Genomic DNA, 19,597 nt, shown 5'->3' with positions numbered 1-19,597 from the left:
TCAATAAAGATATACATATATATACACTTATACACGATACCTACTATATAGCAAAACGATCCCTACTCGCACCTTTTTTAAATAATTTCTATCGAATGATCGAGTTATAATAATTTACTTTACCTGCTGTATTACTGAAACATATGAAATTTCCAATTTTTAAGCTTCATTTTTTAAAACAAATGTATTAGCAACTGTAAAAATTCGAGAATATTTTTAGTTTACGAACAAAAGTATACACTTATCTGCTTGCTAACACTTTGTGCGATCAATAATTTAATACCACAAATAACAATTTAACGTTTTAATGTTAGACTTTTTATAAATTCAATAACATTTTTTTTAGTTCCTTTTTTGAAAGATTAATTTTGTTCACATAAAATAAATAAATAATATTATAAATGTCTAATTATATACTTAAACAATATCTGCTGCGGAAAAACCAACTCGTTGTGTTGTGTATGTTTTGACGTTTTTTTTAAGAGCATAATTTTTATAAATAAAATGATTATAATAATAATAAATTGGATACAATATAGTTTGTTAGATGATTGAGCAATCGTACTAAACAAAAACTGATTTTGACACAACGTGAGCCGTACGACTGACAGAAGAGGTTATTACGGGTTTTCCGTTTACCGCCGTATTATAAGAGTGTTTGTATAGTGAGGGATTTGTCATCCCGTCAATGCTGTACGTATTATATACATAAACTATAGCATTTGCATACACGCGTCAATTATTTTCGTCTTCAATAATATTTAACTGATAATCCATCGTTTTTGGAATTCCGCTAAAAGAAATATACAGAGTTCAATCCCTCCGAGCACCGTACTGCACACGATCTTTCTATACTACGGTATAATACTTATTCAGTTTATATTGGTTTAAGAGATTTCGCTTACACTTTCTACAACATTTTGTAGGAATCAACAATTTATAAGATAAATAGTGGGGGATCTGAGCGAAGATTAATTGGATAAACTTTTGTTGTAGTATGTACTTTATTTATATATTTATGTATATATTATTAAACGTGTACACTTTATGCTTTATCACTATTATTCTTAACCCTGCAACATAATAATAATTCATCCATCTATTGTTTTGTCATTTATTTATACAAAGAAATAATTATATCAATTATCAGTCTAAAAGCTACGCACCGCGTATTATGTATATAACTTTTGAAACAAAAAAATAAATTATTTTTTTATTCATTATACGAACTAAAATCGTGTTTTCACAGAACGAATCAGTTTTAGATATTGTTGAGTGACGCGCATCATCAGTCACTAGAAACTAGAAAATATCGCCTACAGAATTTAACGATTATGTTTTACCTATAGGCTATAGTCAGTATTTATAATTTCGATCTAAAACGCTCTCGCCATTATTTAATGTTATTGTCTTGTCGCCATTGGAAAAAAAAATGAGAAACTGAAATAATGTTAAAAAATAACGAACCATAATATATTATTATAATGAATTGTTTTATTCCCGTCAACAAAGGGACGAATCGGTATACCTACAACAGTTTTTGGACGACCTTTAACCATTTTAATCACGTAGACGTGAATTTTCTGTTCTTTGGTCTCGCGGAAACATTAATGAATCGACGGAGTATGTGAATTATTATTGGAAAAATAACATTTTTCATTAGCCGCAATAAAGCGAGAAGTATCTATTATTTTAATAACATACGTTTTATTCACGGTTTTATAGTTTTATTTCGTCCGATTGTCACGAACGCGAATCGACGTACATATTACATGCACGTGTCGCTAAAAAAAAAAAAAAAAGGAAAAAGAAAAAAAAGTCATCTCGTTTCACCCTTTTTATAATATATATTATATTTTTTTCACTTTATATTTTAACACCCGGAGCCGTATTCGCGCGCGTTATTATTACTATCATCACGAGATCACGTACATTCACGCACACACGCTCGTTGAAAACGTCGTTCTGTGTTCGCGGAATGTTCTGCTCGGCCGTGAGGATGCGGGTGGAAACTCTACTCTCTCGCGCCCATTAATCGTACCGATTCGTATATTAGCCCCGCGCCCACAACATTGATCGATAGCCGTGTCGACGGCGGCGACGGCGCCAAAACAGAAATTTCCGACCGGACTGATATAATATTATTTTAAAACACTTTTCCATACGCCTTCCTGTAGATTTTCCGAACAAAACATCGGCGACGGTGGGCAGGTCTCGTGTGTGCGACTAGTAAATGCGTCGCGCAGAGAGCGCGTATATGCCGCAAGTTTTTATTTTTTTCACCGCCGTGCAGCACCGCCAGTATACGCACATATATATCAGCAGCAGCAGCAGCAGCAGCAGTAGTAGTAGTGGTAATGGATGGGCAACTCTGGGGAAATACTCGGCGTTGTCAGGTCGAAGACGATGTCTGGGGTTTCGGTGGCCGGGTGTGTGAGAGGGTTGGTTTTCTTTCATTAGGTACGTTATACGGTGTGTATATGTGTGTGTGTGTGTGCCACCCGCCTCCCGCCTAGGACACCACCGAACTCCAGCTGGGGATAATCAATCATCGTTCTCGAATTGTCGTTTATATAACCACTGACGAGAGAATGGCATTATAACTGTACTGCGCCAGGTCTCTCTTGAACAGGATGCACGGTATATTATTATGTGTATAATATAGAGTGCGCGGGCGCAAACTCGCCACAAGCCTGATGCGCGAGTGCGTCCTATCGGTCTTTATTTAACGTGTATAACACACAAGCGCGTATCCAGTGTTTTTGTTAAAGGGTGAAAGGGGGGGGGCACTCAATAAATTTCGAACATATATTAAACATTAAAGGATCTGTGTCGTACTATATTATAATTCTTTACATTAAATAAAATTAATATTTAATACGCGATTTTATCTATTTTTATTCGATGTGATTAGTGATATTTTTTTGGAATTAAGTCCAATAAGAACAATTTTACATTTCTCCGTCATGTGCATGACATACTAAAATACTATTGTAAAATTATATACAATTTATAAATACTACATTATTTTTTCAAATTTTCTTACTCAAAAATATTTTTTTATTCTAATAATTTATTTTTACGTAATACGCGATAGGCCACCACTTTTTTTATGACAAACGTTAACATAACTTTTAGTGTCATGGACAAATTATTTTAAGATCATTTTTTTCCATCAATATCTCTTATCGTTGAATTAAAAAACAAGTACAAACATTACGTAGGTATAACTGCAAAGATATTAATCACAATACCACAAAATAACTCTTTAAATGTTACTATTACCTATACAAAGATTTTAGAAAACAAAATAATAATAATTAGCTATAATATGAATATATTTTTTTTTTAATAAATGGTTGTTATAAATATTTTTTATTCTATTTGTTACTATTTTATTAAAAACAATTCATTTTTCAGTTTTAATGATTAAAATTGCAAGTTTTAGCAAAAAATTGTATGTTTATTCGTTCGTGTATAAGTTTTTTTTAATACTTAGTTCTGGTTATATAGTATTAATAGTTATAAAAAAAATGATGGAAAACTTAAAAAAAGAAAAAATAATAAGTTAATTTATTACTATATGACAAAGACTTTATCTATATATGCATTATACACATATAAAAAGAACATGCCTCCCAACAGTCCCAACCCCTCTAAATACTCTTTAAGCACATGCACAGTATTACTTGTAAACGCCCCGACGATCCAATGCAGTTTATTACGACGTATTATAATCGCATTATTCGTGTTCAAATATTACTTTAACGAAACTCAATTATTAATCCTACTTCCTTAACCATACATGCCATGTATAATATGTTATTCTCATTGTTTCGTGTATGCAATTCCCGAAAGTCCAGATTGTTTATTCGTGTTCATATTATATGCACTTATAACATATTATCCTCATTGCAAAATCAAACAATACGTTGTTAATATTTATTTACAATAACACATAATACACGCATAATAATATTTAAAATAATAATGTTTTGAAAATAGTACGAGCTTTAATATTAAAACCCGGTTTGTGTGCATAAATTATTAGTATAATTACATAACATCGATTATATAAATATACTTATTAAAATATTTTTAATAATTTTTATTACAAACAAAATCCGAAAAAATAGTAGTTAAGAAACTCAATCGAAAATATTAATCACTGTTTTCGTATATGCTTCGTAAAATTATTTTATTTAAAACAAATTACGATTCATATCCTACTAAATTTTTGACATATTTTATATTTTAATTTCGCCGATACTTGAAATTATAATTTGGAATTTCCATGATTTTTTCAATGTAATAAGTATAAGTATAATGTCGCCTTAGGTCAAAACGTCAAATCGAAATTCCGAAAGTATTTCAATTCGGGATGATTAAATAACCCGGACATATTTCAGATTTTCATATTCCATCCGATAAAAGTCGATTATCCAACAATTTCGGAATAACATACAATATATAATATGAATCTCCGCGGCTTAAACATATTAAAAGCCCAACGTAAGATTAAGTAAATAATTATTAAAGTCTACCTATATTATATTAGTTAATATTTTGTTAAGTGTCTAAGTGAAAATCGTTTACATCTACGATAATAATATAATAATAATATCCACACGCGTAAACATAAGAAAGTTTATATTAAACGAATTGGTAACGTCAAATAGACTAGCTAGATATAAACACGATTAGGAATTCACATCACGTAGTGAAGTTTAGGATCTCTAATCTAGTTGTGGTTCTAAAATGATTTTTTTCTTTCCAGTCCAATATGGTTTAATGTGATATCAAAAATATTATAAATACCACACTACGACATGCTTTTACAATTATAATTTTGTGTTTACATTTAAAAAGACCTTATGATATAAATATTATTAGTATAACATTAATTTAATTATAAGCTTTTAGTAGTATATACAATAGTGAGTCAGAAGTGAGTAGGATTTCACTACGATATATTTTTGATATCCATTTAAATAAATTATATACGTTGACATATTATGTTACATAGTTACAATAAATATTAAATTGTACTGATAAAAATATAAAGTTAATTAAAAACATTAATAAAGTACTACTACATAATATTATATAAATTGTCCAAAAGTGTTTGATTTTATAATTAATTATTTTTTTTTGGTGATACTAATTTAACGTTCTTACATTTATTACTACATTTATTTTACTATTTTAGTCATAATCACCGTATTTAAATCATGTTTTAATATTATAAAGAAAAGCTAATGATATAAATAAAACAAAATAAAAATAAATATGTAAAATTAAAACTGCAATATTAGCTACTAGCTAGGTTATATATAATTTAATAGTCCAAAGAAAATTATATAACAAATAATCTAGGTAATTTAATAAGACGTGTAATTGTTGATAAACACAATAATGTTAAATAAAGCTAATTTAATTTTTGAACCAAGGCAATGTATACGGTAATTTCTAAATTATTTATACAATTAATGTACATAAAAAATAAAAACCAACCTATGGAAATTAATTTCCAGTGTAATATTCTTTTCTTTTCATTTCAGAAAATACAAAAATATAATAGTATACTTCTCATTGTAAAGAATATCATTAAATGCTTAAAAAATATATACCATCGGGTTTTATATACACATTTATATACTTACTCAAAATTGACAAAAATAATTTAAATCAATTAAAAATGAATATTATGCTTAATTAATTATGTATGCTTCCAAATTACTAAATATAAATTATAAGCAAATACGCATTCATTAAATCAGATAGGAGTGCATATCCATGTTTATAATGTAATATTATTCTCTCGCATTTTAAAATAATCCTTAAAAAAATAAATATAATTAATAATAAAATAAGAATTTGATAGATATATTTATAAATATAATGCATTTATAATATTATTAATTCAGTAGCTGCTTAATCTTTTCGCATCAAAAGTGGTGAAATTTAAGATAAACTTTGTGACACTATAGTGTAATTCTTGTTCAAAACTGTTAAACTATTCTTGTCCAAAACTTCATAATACCACATGCATATATATTATATTTATATAAATCACAAAATATATAACCATAAATCACTGGCTGGATAAAAGGTCTGTAGAATTGATAATATTATATAAAACAGATTGTTTCTAATGTAAAACTGAATTAAAATAATTAATTACCGTCACATTTCGGTGAGTTTTTAATTGTTTTAATTGCCTCAATATATTATTTGGTGTGAACCATTGCTGTTGTTTTCGCTGACAGTAACGCCTAGTCGGCGAATAAGAGCCTAAAGTTGATAACTATAATCTCAAATTTTTGACACAAACATTTCTTCTAAGCGAATGTCAGTCAAATTAATTTTCCTATTAAAAATAATACCGATTTCTGATGATTCAACAATATTTCAAATGGCAAAAAGACATTTTGTCAGACCCCTCTCCGCCCCACTAAAGAATCGAAAAGGTATTACGAAATATATGCTATCCGTCAAGATCGAAGGAACTGCAGGCGGAATAAATCCTATTATTTGTAGACCGATATAAGTAATCCGACATGGCAGCCTAGGATCACTCATTGTCTTCCCAATCGTCCACCCTTTAATGACGTATCGTACATTCTTTTTTATTTATCTATATCCGCATTTAGGTATTTATGCGCACACTAACGTCAGCTTGCTAAAATCTGTCTATATCGCAATGTAACCACCGGTCAACGAATATAGGTTAGAATCGAACAAGATCAATAGCTATATAGATATACCATATATTATAATATTATATTTATTTATAAATTAACATAAACCTAATCAACATAATTAGTCAAAAAGTATATGAATTTACTGTTGATTATTTAATATATTTTAAGTACATGTTCTTAGAAAATGAAAAATTATGTAAATTCTTGTATAATATTTGAAATTTTTGAAAAAGAATTACAATATATTTTTTAATACTATACAATTAAACAATAAACTGTTCCATCTACTCTACATATATTTAATTTTATTTAATCTAAACTATATTGTTTCTTATTAATTTATAATTTACATAAAGCCTTTAATTTTATCTTTCATTTTTAATAACTTAGCTCTGGTCTGATTAAGTTATAAACAAATTAAAATAATATACAATAATTATTAAAATTGTATATTTTAGTAATTAAGTATATCGTGGAATAATATAACTACACTGAAGATTAACTGTAAATAACCAAATTTGTTTTAATTAAAGGATAAATTAGCAATATCAATTTTTCCGCATACAATTAAAACACAGACTTTATACATGAACTAAAAATTACAAAATATTGTTTAAAAGAAAATAAATAATAAAAATGTTAATTTTTTATTCATTCTGAAAATATTATGTCACCAAAGAAAAAAGTTAATAATATATACTGGTAATAAATTAACTAATATGTTATGTTCTTTTGTATTTTTATTTCACATAAAACGCCATGCTTTTTGGAAATTGCATTACTTATTTAATTTATGTGTACAAAGTTCAAGAAAAACATACTTATATTCCTTTATTTTATTACAGACAATTACTAGCACCGAATTTAGCACAGAAACATTTTTTACCTCATGGAGCTGAACAGGTTTCCAAACAAGTACGTATAAACTGTTAGTTTTATTTATAAATTGTACTCCATGAATCTTAATTAAAATGACTGTACTCATTTCGTCGTAAAATGTTTTCAAGGCTGATTAAAATTATTTTAGACATAATTTAATTATGTTTGACGCTAAGGAGCGGCTTTTAAATAAGAGAAATGATGTAAACGAGATTCGGATGAAGAACAAATATCTTATATTTTCAATGAAAAATAATTGCTTTCAATTATTCCTCGAAATATGGAACAAAATAAAAAATAAAAAAGCAATCTAATTTTAAACATATCATAAATCAAATTCTCGCCTTTTTACAAAAGCTGTTAATTTTTTTTTAATCCGTCATTTTTAATATGATTTGGTAGGAACTTCAAACGTTAACTCTGCGTTTTATTTTTAATTCACAAAACAAACTATATTATTATCTTACACATTTTTCAAAGTTCATTAATTCTAAAAAATATAACATTAGTATTACACATTAATTTATTTTACCTATTTTTTTACGAAAAATAAACAATACATTTTATGTTAATATGTGTGTGTTTGTTTAAGGAAATTGAACATTGTTACTATCATGGAACTGTTAAGGATATTCCTGGTGCCACAGCTGCGTTTCATACATGCAATGGAGTCGCCGGAGTCATACACATTGGCAACGAAACGTTTATTATTCATCCATTTTACGGTGGAGACTTGTCGGTTAGTGTAATGTTCAATGATTTCTATAAAATTTGAAAGTTTAAAAATAGATATTAATTATAATAATATTATAATTGGAAAAAATAAGATTTAAAAAGATATGACCAATGGTGTTGATAAATATTTATTCATTTTTTCTAGAGATATCAAAGTAATATTTACTCTACACAAAACTTTTTAAACTTATTGTGTGTGTTCAAAATATAAATTATATTAAAATTTTATTTATTAAATACAAATAACGACAATTAAGTCGTTTATAGTGACGTTTATCGATCAACACTATGAATAAATCTAATGAAATAACCTAGGTACTTTCTATATCATCAGAATATGAAATTTATTATACGGAGCACTGGTTAGGCAATTTGTCAACAGTTTTGCGTTTATGTACAATATTATTTTAGAACTAAACAAAAATATTGCAATATTATAGAATGTGATGTTTCATAATAATAATAATATAATATTATTATATTATATTATATTATTATTGTCACGTTACAAAAAAAATTTATTACTATAATAAATCACTAAAATTTAATTGGCAAATTATTGGCCACTAAATCGTATTTAAGATGCTATTAGCTCACTATTGACCATTCAATGTTTAGTGATTATTTTTACAACCCTAACATAATGTGTACATAATATTATATACAGTATTATTAGTATCACAATTGAACGAGACTCTCTCAACTAACTATCCGCATCAGTGAGAAATAGATACAACACTTCATAAGAAAAATGAACGTATCAGGTGATAACTGTAAATTCCAGAATCATGAAATGTTTTGCTTTTAGAAAGTGGCCTCGGTATTACTATCTTTTTTCCCGGAGGAAATCTGTAGACCATTGTACTCGTAGAATACCCAATGTCATTAATCATGGCTACTGACAGTCCCCGTGGGAAGAAAACATTCCAGAGTCGACACGTATATAATATATAAATATATATTTTTTGTGTGGTACATGTATGTTAAATAAATGAATAAATAGATAGGTAATACCAACAGACTGCAAACTTTTTAGTCTGCTACAGTTATACGTATTTATAAATTAGAACACCCCTAACTAATCTAAATAATCTGTATATTTCGTAGTAATAACTTTAATACCTTAAAATAGTTTAATTTATTATTTGATAAATAATATTATATTTTCATACTTGGTCGGTATAATTAAATTTATAATGCAAATTAGTCTGAATTTTCCAAGGGCTTGCTGTTGTTAAGTAATGAATCCCCTAACCATTTATTTAATTTTCAAAAATTAATAATTTAATTACTTCAAATGTCTAAAAATAATTAAATCTCGTGAACTTTGTATTTTTGTCAATGTTTATGAACAATTAAACAAGCGTATATTTATTAACGATATAAAATATCACCGCATATTTATAATAATTTTAACTTCTTACTAAAAGTTGTGTGTAAAAATTACAGACGATTTATATATTTTTTAAAACAAGAATATTGATTGTGTCTTACAACGCAACATATTCTATCTCAAATTATTACCTATTTTTTTTCTGAAAAGATAGAAGATTAGAAAAATACATTGGTAGGTCGTAAACGATTATTCAACATTATAAACACCAAAATCGAAATGGGCCCCCCGGAGGTCGTTTGAAATTCATTTCATATGGATACAACGACAGAAGCTGCAAAAGAAGTTTTTGACAGTTCCAATTTTAGTTTACAAACGTGGCAAGGGGAAAACTGAAACCTCAAAATAGAATCACTCTGGCGTAACCTAAAAGCCAATATGAACTCCATTCCTTTCTCAGTATGCCCCCGTCAAAACGTACGAGTTAGTCAAAAACACGATGTGCATACAACGAATTCTAGAAAAAAAAGAACCAAACAAAAATAAACGATCGCGTAAATCGAATTTTTAAACTTTCATTTATACATTTCATGCCATTTTGAAGAATGATTATTATTTCACGTGTAATCATCAAACGTACCTGTATATAATAAAATATATATATTAATAATATGCATTTGCGGTTACCAGAAACATCCTCATGTGATATTTGAGGCGCGGGACAAGGCTAAACGCGGATGTGCCAACGACTTGCGGCCGGATAGGAAAAACAAATACACCAACGGTTTTACCGGAGGACGGTTCCGGAAAAAGCGACGACTAAAACGGGACGTCAGAGAAGTGACTAAGTACATAGAGACCGCTCTCGTGTTAGACAAAGCTATGGTGAATATAATTATGTTTTAACCGTCAGTAAAAAATGCAAAAAAAAACATTTTTAACGCTATTATATTCTTCAGTTCGAAATGAGAAATGGCAGTTCCAGATCTGAAGTAATCACTGACGCCATTCAAATCGCAAACATAGCTGATTTAGTGAGTACCTATCATAATACTCGTATTATAAGTTTTTATATTATTAGCATAATACGTTTTATCAACATTTCTAATTCTTTTCATAGTTAAAAAAAAAAATAGTTATCAGTTAGATTATTTTTATGTATTTATGGTTATATATATTTTTATTTGAGATCAAAAAAATGGTTAATTTAACAATTGCTCATTTATTGTTTCTATCTACACAGTACTTCCGAACGATAAATACCCGAGTGTCGGTAGTCTATATTGAAACGTGGCAAGGGGCCAACCAGGCACTAATTGATAAAAACAAAGAAATTAGCACTGCATTGCTCAATTTTAATGAATACTCGTCACATGCACTATTCAACATCGGTAAAGACACTGCTCAACTACTAACGTAAGTACACATTGTCTTTATTTTTAACGTGAAAATAGCGAAATTATATCAATTTATTTGTCGGAATTCGTTATGCAAAAGGGGAAATAAATACATCACACGCATGAAAAATGTTCACAAATAATTTTTTTATTTCAGTTATGATTTTTATTATCATTATTATTATTTTACTTAAAATACATGAACATAATACAAAAATCAATTTTTTTTTGTTGTCTTCCACCACTCTTGGATTAAGGCTTAGACAATCTCTACCGTCAAAACCTAAGCCGTCTTCAATTTGCTTTTATATCTGTTCACACATTCTATAAAACTTCTCTTTCGATTTTCTCTTCCCATTCCCATCAATCAAAACTGGCGTCCACCGTTGCCACCCTTCCGCGCACCACTTGAATATTCTCTCCTGCGACACTCATCCATCACTAAATGAAACGTACTATTATCACTGCAAACGTGTCCTTCATAGAATTCGTACTTCACATTTACAATTTTTTTTCTTCATATATCATCTTCATCAAAATATGCAAAACACTTCATATCCATATATTTCATTCTAAGTACGTCCTTCAAACATGTCGAACAAATCTTATTCATATATGACTGAGCACTGATTACAAATGTACAAAAATAACGCAAAAAACAATAAAAATTAATAATATTTATTTTGATTTTAATTTATTAAATAATGATTAAGAACTAAAATATTTTACTTATAACAATAAAACTATAAATATTGTTTGAATTTAAATTCTGTAATTCAAATAATTACATAATAATACATTTTCTGATACATTAAACAATATTGTTTTTATGTTATTTTAACAACAGTGAAAAAATTTAGTTATTCGCACAACAGAAATATTTTCACGTTAAGTGTATTTTACATTTTGATTATGATAAAATTAAGTACAAAAACTACAGTGTCGCATTACGTTTCCAAAATTACTTATAAGTACTTATATAGTATATAGTTAGTACCAAAATAAAGGATCTGTTACATAAGTAGTGCAAAACACACGAGACACTTTGAAAGTTTTCACCACTTATATATAGAGTAAGATGGCTGATTTACACTACGCATGCTATTTTCTAACACTAGCAATTTTAACAATCACCAAAATCCGTTAACAAAGTTATAAAACTTTTTTCTACTGCTGCATTGGGAAAATAATTTAGTTGCTTAAAATGTGTATAGACTATTTCATGTTATCTGTTTAGGAGGACCTATTGTTAAAATAATAGACTTAAATTGATGCCATGTATTTCTTCATTAAACATTAACAGTAAACGGTTACTTTTAGATTGCTTGCTAACTAATTTAAGCGATGTTATGTTTCACTTAACCTTTAAGATACGCTTTAATAAACACGTTACTGATTTAAAATCTATACACACGCATACATTGATGTTGCATTAAATTATTTATTATTTTATACGGATAATAAGTCATAACTTATAACATATATTTTTTGGGGAAACAAATTAACACATTTTAACATGTTTCTTACTTCTCTGACTCCTTAAAAAATATTATAATGTGCGTTACTTCGATTATTTGGTATTTTATACGTTGTGTGTTGACGAATATCAATTGTGTTTCATTTCGATACTGTTATATTATTATTATAACTGTTGTTGTTTATATGACGAAACCCTTTAACTATTTTCAGTGGAGAATATTTTGTGGGTGGCGAAACGGGGATGGCCATCCATGGAACCGTGTGTACCGCTAAGTCCGTGGGCATCAGTGTGGATGTGAATGCCTATGAACCACACATAATAGCGGGTTCGATGGCACATATGATCGGACATAACGTGGGAATGGGCCACGATGACAAAAGTAAGTAATACAAATATGTACTGACTTATGATGTGCTTAAAAGTTAAAACACATACCCGGAACCGGTGAAACTGGTGAAATAAATCCCCACTAAATTGCCTGATAGGCCTGCATTCACGCGGCCTGGGTATAATAGCAGTGGTCTCAAGTGGGTTTATAGGATTTTTGAAACGACCTCGTCCTCTGATTTTGGGCCAACCATGTAATAATAATAATAAGTACGATGATTACGCTTAACGAGCACACGATACTTAACGGTGGTAGTTAGGTCAGAAAACGACCCTATTATATATAAAATATATATTATACACTTTTCCCACTGTGGAGTTCAAGGTTTTTAATTAATTATATAAAAAGAAAAAAATCTCTAAAATTAAATCACAACCACAAGGCAAAATCACTGCAGCAGTAATTAAAAACCACTAATATTAGATTGCTGTTCGTAATGATGGTCACGTTTATGTATCTGTATTATTACTTTATTAAATTTTCAGTTATTTACTTAACTAAGACTCACCCGAAGACGCTTAATTTTCGTTTAAAAATCTGATTAAATAATTTTATATACACACTTAGATTTATAAAATGTTGAGATCAGAGTGATATAAAGGTAATAATATGCATTTAATCTTAAAACTGTGTAACATAACATTTAGTTATGACTTTCTTATGTATAATAAATAAATATTATCAAACAACATTAGGCAATAGTAATTACCTCAATGTATCTTGTATAATTCACAATCAATTATTCATATATTTAGTGTGATTCTCTTATCTTTAAAAAACCAACAGCATACTTAGTTAAATTTAAAGTTACATTTACTTATATCTATAAAATAATGTGTTTATCTTACATTAAACGAATATGATTATGAAATATATTTAACTTTAATTAATTTTTAATCAATATTTCAAAAAATTACACAAGGACTTGGACGTTTAATATACCTGCAGTGTTTACAATAAAAGTAATCAACCTTTTTTTTCTGTTCTCTTTTTTTTTTTTTTGACTCTTGAGACATATCCAAATGATAAATAGCCTACTTTTTTTTAAATTTCTTCATAATTAACTACGTAAACACTCAATGAAAAAACTTACAAAGGAGTTGATGACATAACCACTTTTTTTCGCCTTCTTTAATAACACCACTGAAAGTTTATATATCCTCGTGATGTTATTATAGACGTTTACTATAAGTACATAAATAAATAATCATTAATTATGTTTTAAGTTGTGAAACATAAAACACATATATAATGTAACTATAAAATGTTATTACTATTAATAAAATTCAAAAATATTATGTGACATAATAACTTATTACTTGTTAATATAATAATAATAGGTACCTAAAAATGTTATAAAATATTATACGACTTTATTTAGTTATAATAAATTTTAATTATTTGCCAATAAAAATAGAAAGGTATGTTGTCTAATATCATTATTCATTTATATCAATAGTATAATCACATATCTATCTTTTTAGGTCTACTATACTCTCAGATCAAATTAAATACTCCTCTAATGCTACGCTTAATGTCAAAACAATGACAATGATTTTTTTAATTAAAAATGTTATTGTACAAAATCTTTTTCAGGGGAAGAATGTTATTGTCGCGATTGGCATGGTTGTATCATGCAACAATCTATTGTAGGCATGGAAAATATTCAGCCATACAAGTTTAGCGATTGCAGCCTCAACGATTATATAGACGAATTTCGGGAAACTCGAAATATGTGCTTGCTCAATAAACCAAATGAGGTAAAATTAAGACACTCATTATAAATCGATACCGAAGAAAACTTTATAGGCTCTAGTAATAGATTTAGGGATATAACGTTTAATTTTTCATAATATTTATATGTGTAACTTTACATTCACTATATACTATACATAATATGTGACCTTTATTATAGGTCACTAATTTACAACAAAAATGCGGTAACAATATAGTGGAAGACAACGAAGAATGCGACTGTGGGGGATTCGACAACTGCCAAAAGAATGATCCGTGTTGTGATCCGATCACATGCAAACTGATAAAAGAAGCTGAATGCTCTGCATCCGGGACTTGCTGTAGTGATTGCAAGGTGAATAATTATTCATAATAGTTAATATTTACGGAATCTTGGAAACAAAAAAATTTAATTTAATTTTGAGAATAAAAACATTTTAAATATTTTACAATGTTGTGTACTATAGTGCAACCACTATAATCTAAACAAAAATTGACATGTATACGCTTTTGACAGTTTTTGGCAATGGGTACATTATGTAGAGCAGCAAACAACGAGTGTGACTTACCGGAACATTGCACTGGCGACAATGGCCAATGTCCTGCGGACATGTACAAAAAGAATGCCAGCCCCTGTGGAACGGAAAACGGCTTCTGTTATATGGGCGAGTGTCCCACGCTCAACGCCCAATGTGAATTGATTTGGGGTTACGGTGAGTATATTATTATAATAAAATAAAATTATAATAAATACTTATATTTTATACTCAAACACATTATATCTGTGCTCGATTGAATGAGAAAAAGAGCGGATTTTGTACCTTTAGAAAAATTGTTTTGTACTTATTTTTTAATGAATTTTTATTTAGATATTTAAAATGTGCGAAATCATGATATTCGATAAAAAAAAAAATTAAGACAATATTGATAAACTTCCATAATAGGTATTATATTTCTTAATATTTTTATTCGTAATTTTATTTAAAATTTAAAATTTACTATTTATTTGATAATCGCACATGACAAACGAACGACTATAATAACAGTAAAAATGACTAATATTATATTTACAACAGTGCTCGGCCAGTAGTCGAATTTCGTATCTTTCTAGTTAACCAGAAAATAAAATGTATAAATTATATTACTAATGATAATAATAATAGCCAGTGATCGTATTACTTTCATTAACAATATTGCAATTTGTAACTGTATTTGATTATTTGTTAAATATATGCTTGGGCATCATTTTCTTTATTTAATTAAGCATACAAAACTCCTTAATATTGATACATTTTAGTACGATATGATAATATCTTATTTTATATATATAAACGAAATGTGAAACTTTTAATTTAACACTTAAAGTGTTATCTCTTATCAAAAAAAAAATCGTTTAATGAACCTAATGTAGCAGAACGGATTAAATAAATTAACCAACAGTTCGTTAACTAAAAGTAGAAGTATTTAACAAAAATATTTTTTTTATCTACAGTATGTTGTTCAATCAGAAATAAAATAATTATTTTGATTCAAATTTAAATGTATAAATTTAGTATAAATTATTTTTTATAAGTACATACAACATGAAACATATTATAATGCTTGATATAAAATAATAACTGCTATACTTATAATATTCACATTTTAAACTAATCGATTTTATATTTAAACTAAGAAACTTTACGAACTAACCAATTGAATATCATAATCTAATTGTTTCAGTCAATTTTAATAAAATTAGTAAAAAATACATCAACAACTTTTTTCTATTTATAACAAAATCAATGTGTTTTTTAAAAATATAACAATTATATATTTTTATGTAAACAAATACGTGATATAATAAATTCTTCTTTTGTGCCTACTTTTTAAATATTCAAAATAAAAAATCATACAATATAATCTATATACATATGTATTGTCTTTAAGTTCAAATACACTAAACGATTTTATCAATTATTATAATATTATTATATACATACTAAATAAAATTTAGCTATACTTATGTTTATATTATACGTATGTATATATAATATTTCGATTTACATTGAAAATGGAAAATATTTTAAATTTTCTAGTTTATTTTTTTTCTTTTGATGTTGTTCAATTTAATATTGTAACCCCTTTAAAAATATATTCTACGTACAATGCAGAAAAAAAAAAGTGAAAATATTCTCATGTGAGTGAACTAAAAAAACTTTGAAAATAGGACATAAAATCATAATCCCTTATCCTTCAGAGTTTTCTTAAAATCTATGTATATTTTTTGATCAAATTATTTTATATTTAGATCATCGGATAAACGCAATAACTGTATATTCTTTCAAAACATTTTCACCGGGCTCGAGACTCTTCGCACGTTATTTATTATTCCATATAAATCAATTAAATCAATTAGAGAAAATCTGTAAGATTTTTTTAACAATAATTACAGACGTAATATTTATACCAGTCGTGTATATTTAAGCCCATCAACAACATTTGTATTCAATGAGGGCACTATCTTACAAATAATTGAGTTGTTATAATAATGTTTGCATGACAGTTCAACAGAAACGATCTGTGAATTTATTATAAACAAACAATACTGGTTTTTGCGGTTTAGGTGGGGTGTCATCTGACAGACAGTGTTACGATGAATTCAATACCAAGGGATCGATGAGTGGAAATTGCGGTATGGTTGAAGGGCCTGGTACTACTACGTACTTAAAATGTGATCAAAAGTGAGTATTTCAAAAAACGTTACTAAAAAAATAATTTAACAAATATTTTGATTTCTTTTTTTCCTGTAGAAACGTTTATTGTGGATCGTTGCAATGTCAAAAAGGTACTAAATATCCTCAAAACACGTCAGCGTCTAGACACACTAAAACAGTAATCTCCATAGAGTCCAAGGATTATGAGTGCAAGTAAGTGGTATTAACTACAATATAACATCATACAAATAGTGAACGCTAATTCGACAATTCGTGTTTTCTTAACACGACCAAACAGCTCAAAGAACAGAGGTAATAGGGAATATTGTATAACATTAGAACCTCTAACTACCATGTCGTTTAGTTGTCTTAGATTTCTACCAAAAGCCGAATTTATTAAAAGTACCTATGAGTCATCTTGTAGATATGGTAGTCAAAATAAAAACTATGAAAACTTTGCTAGGCACGATTTAAAGCAAATTCTTTATAAATTCAACAAATATTTTTAAATCCATGATTAAATATATTATAATTTCACTTAAATAATTTACCTAATTTCTATATTTATACATTTCTTTACAAAACTGTAGTTTAATACCGGAGATTATAGTATCGCAGGTCCCAAGTGTACTACATAAAAACTATTCAAAATATAGTAGTGATATAAGTTGTAACTTATAGGTAACTTATAGTAGGTTAGTCGTTAATAATAGTAGTTACTTTTAGAGTTTAAAAAGTTTATAATTTACGCAACGGCAATTAAAACTTTATTAAAAGCCAAAAACTTACATACATTACAATCCGAGAAAAATAATACTAAAATAAAAGTAAGAAAAAGGTAGAGGAAAAACCATACCGAAAAATAAAATAAATAAAATTATGTTACAGCAAAAATGCAATATTATCCTAAATTATTAAACGGGTTTTGTCGACCATTACTACGAAGTTAGAATTTTAAATTTATAAAATAGTTTACAAAGGTTTTTTAAACATATTTTACAAAATGTATTTACTTGTACCAAAAACCACATATAATATCTAATGTATGTACAAATAAATTAAAATTAATAATAATGCTTATTGTAAGTAGCCACAGCCGTAGTCTTTATTATTATTATTATTATTATTTTTTTTTTTTTTGTAGAATTTAATATTATAATAAACCATTTACATTTCTGTGGTTTATACAGTTTTACTTTTAATTTAAATAGTGTTGCAAAATATATCGTACTTATAAATTATAAGATGGTGAAAATTGTATAATATGTTATTTATAAATTTAAATTATTTAATTAATGAAGTACAAAATTAAATTATTTCTTAAAATTTGAATAACATATTATCTCGTAAATACCGATAAACACGATAGAGCGATAAACGGTATGCAAATATATCTTATATATATTGTTGTAATAAATAATTATATATATATATATAATAAATTGATGTGGTGATATGTTCGTTTAGGTCGACAAGTGGTTCAAAATTATTTAGCTTAGTTCAAGATGGAACTCCGTGCGGTGATAATCTAGTAAGCAAACGAATCTAATACCTATCATACTGCAAAACACGATATCAATTTTTGTCATTTCTTAGATTTGTATCAATCAAACATGCACAAGTATGAATCCGTACATCGATACACACAATAAATGTCCCAGTAATCATAATAATTTAGAGTGCTCTGCACACGGGGTAATGGACTTGGATTCGATAAACGATGTACATAATGCTAACACTATGTACTATTGTCCACAGATTTGCTCAAATTTAAACCAGTGTTTCTGTGATAATGGCTGGACAGGAAATGACTGTTCTATCCAGTTAGAAATTTCGCCTACTTCCCCAAACTCTGCAGACGTGACATTGTCACCAGAGGATGCAAAAAAAGCTAAATCCGATCTGGAAAGCAAAATGATTATGAAAGAAACTCCATATGGTAAGATACAAATACTAATTAAATCGTTCGTACACATTATTACAAATATAACTAATTTACTAGTTTACATGTTGCGAAATTATAGTAATGAAAATTACTATAAAAATTACACGATAAACAATATGAAAAAAAATAATAACCACAACGATCGCAGTACCTATCTAATATCTCAATAAAAATTAATTTATAGCTGTTTAATCGTTTAACTTAAGACATTTTTATTTTAAAAATTTTTAACTTTTTAAAATACTTTTTACCTAATTTTAAGTCTTATCAACTAAGTTATCAATTGAAATCAAGATTTTACAAAAA

The 19,597-nt window shown here is 27.6% G+C and overlaps 1 protein-coding gene across 4 annotated transcripts in view; it reads left to right on the top strand.

Moving 5' to 3' along the window:
- Nucleotides 1-19,597, top strand: part of LOC113550513 (disintegrin and metalloproteinase domain-containing protein 11) — a 225,288-nt gene that overhangs the window by 191,069 nt on the left and 14,622 nt on the right. For all 4 annotated transcript variants that reach the window (XM_026952393.1, XM_026952392.1, XM_026952391.1 and 1 more), the window contains exons 6-19: nt 7,550-7,619; nt 8,176-8,322; nt 10,342-10,536; nt 10,611-10,685; nt 10,895-11,067; nt 12,738-12,907; nt 14,513-14,676; nt 14,832-15,005; nt 15,168-15,363; nt 17,256-17,373; nt 17,443-17,559; nt 18,814-18,877; nt 18,943-19,041; nt 19,105-19,285. In XM_026952393.1, coding sequence (XP_026808194.1) covers nt 7,550-7,619; nt 8,176-8,322; nt 10,342-10,536; nt 10,611-10,685; nt 10,895-11,067; nt 12,738-12,907; nt 14,513-14,676; nt 14,832-15,005; nt 15,168-15,363; nt 17,256-17,373; nt 17,443-17,559; nt 18,814-18,877; nt 18,943-19,041; nt 19,105-19,285 — 1,943 coding nt within the window. The remainder of the gene's footprint in view (nt 1-7,549; nt 7,620-8,175; nt 8,323-10,341; nt 10,537-10,610; nt 10,686-10,894; nt 11,068-12,737; nt 12,908-14,512; nt 14,677-14,831; nt 15,006-15,167; nt 15,364-17,255; nt 17,374-17,442; nt 17,560-18,813; nt 18,878-18,942; nt 19,042-19,104; nt 19,286-19,597) is intronic.

The sequence above is a fragment of the Rhopalosiphum maidis genome, chromosome 1 (assembly GCF_003676215.2).
Source record: "Rhopalosiphum maidis isolate BTI-1 chromosome 1, ASM367621v3, whole genome shotgun sequence".
NCBI lineage: Eukaryota > Metazoa > Arthropoda > Insecta > Hemiptera > Aphididae > Rhopalosiphum > Rhopalosiphum maidis.
The sequence above is the reverse complement of the archived record's forward strand: the minus strand, read 5'-3'. Positions and strand labels throughout refer to the sequence as shown.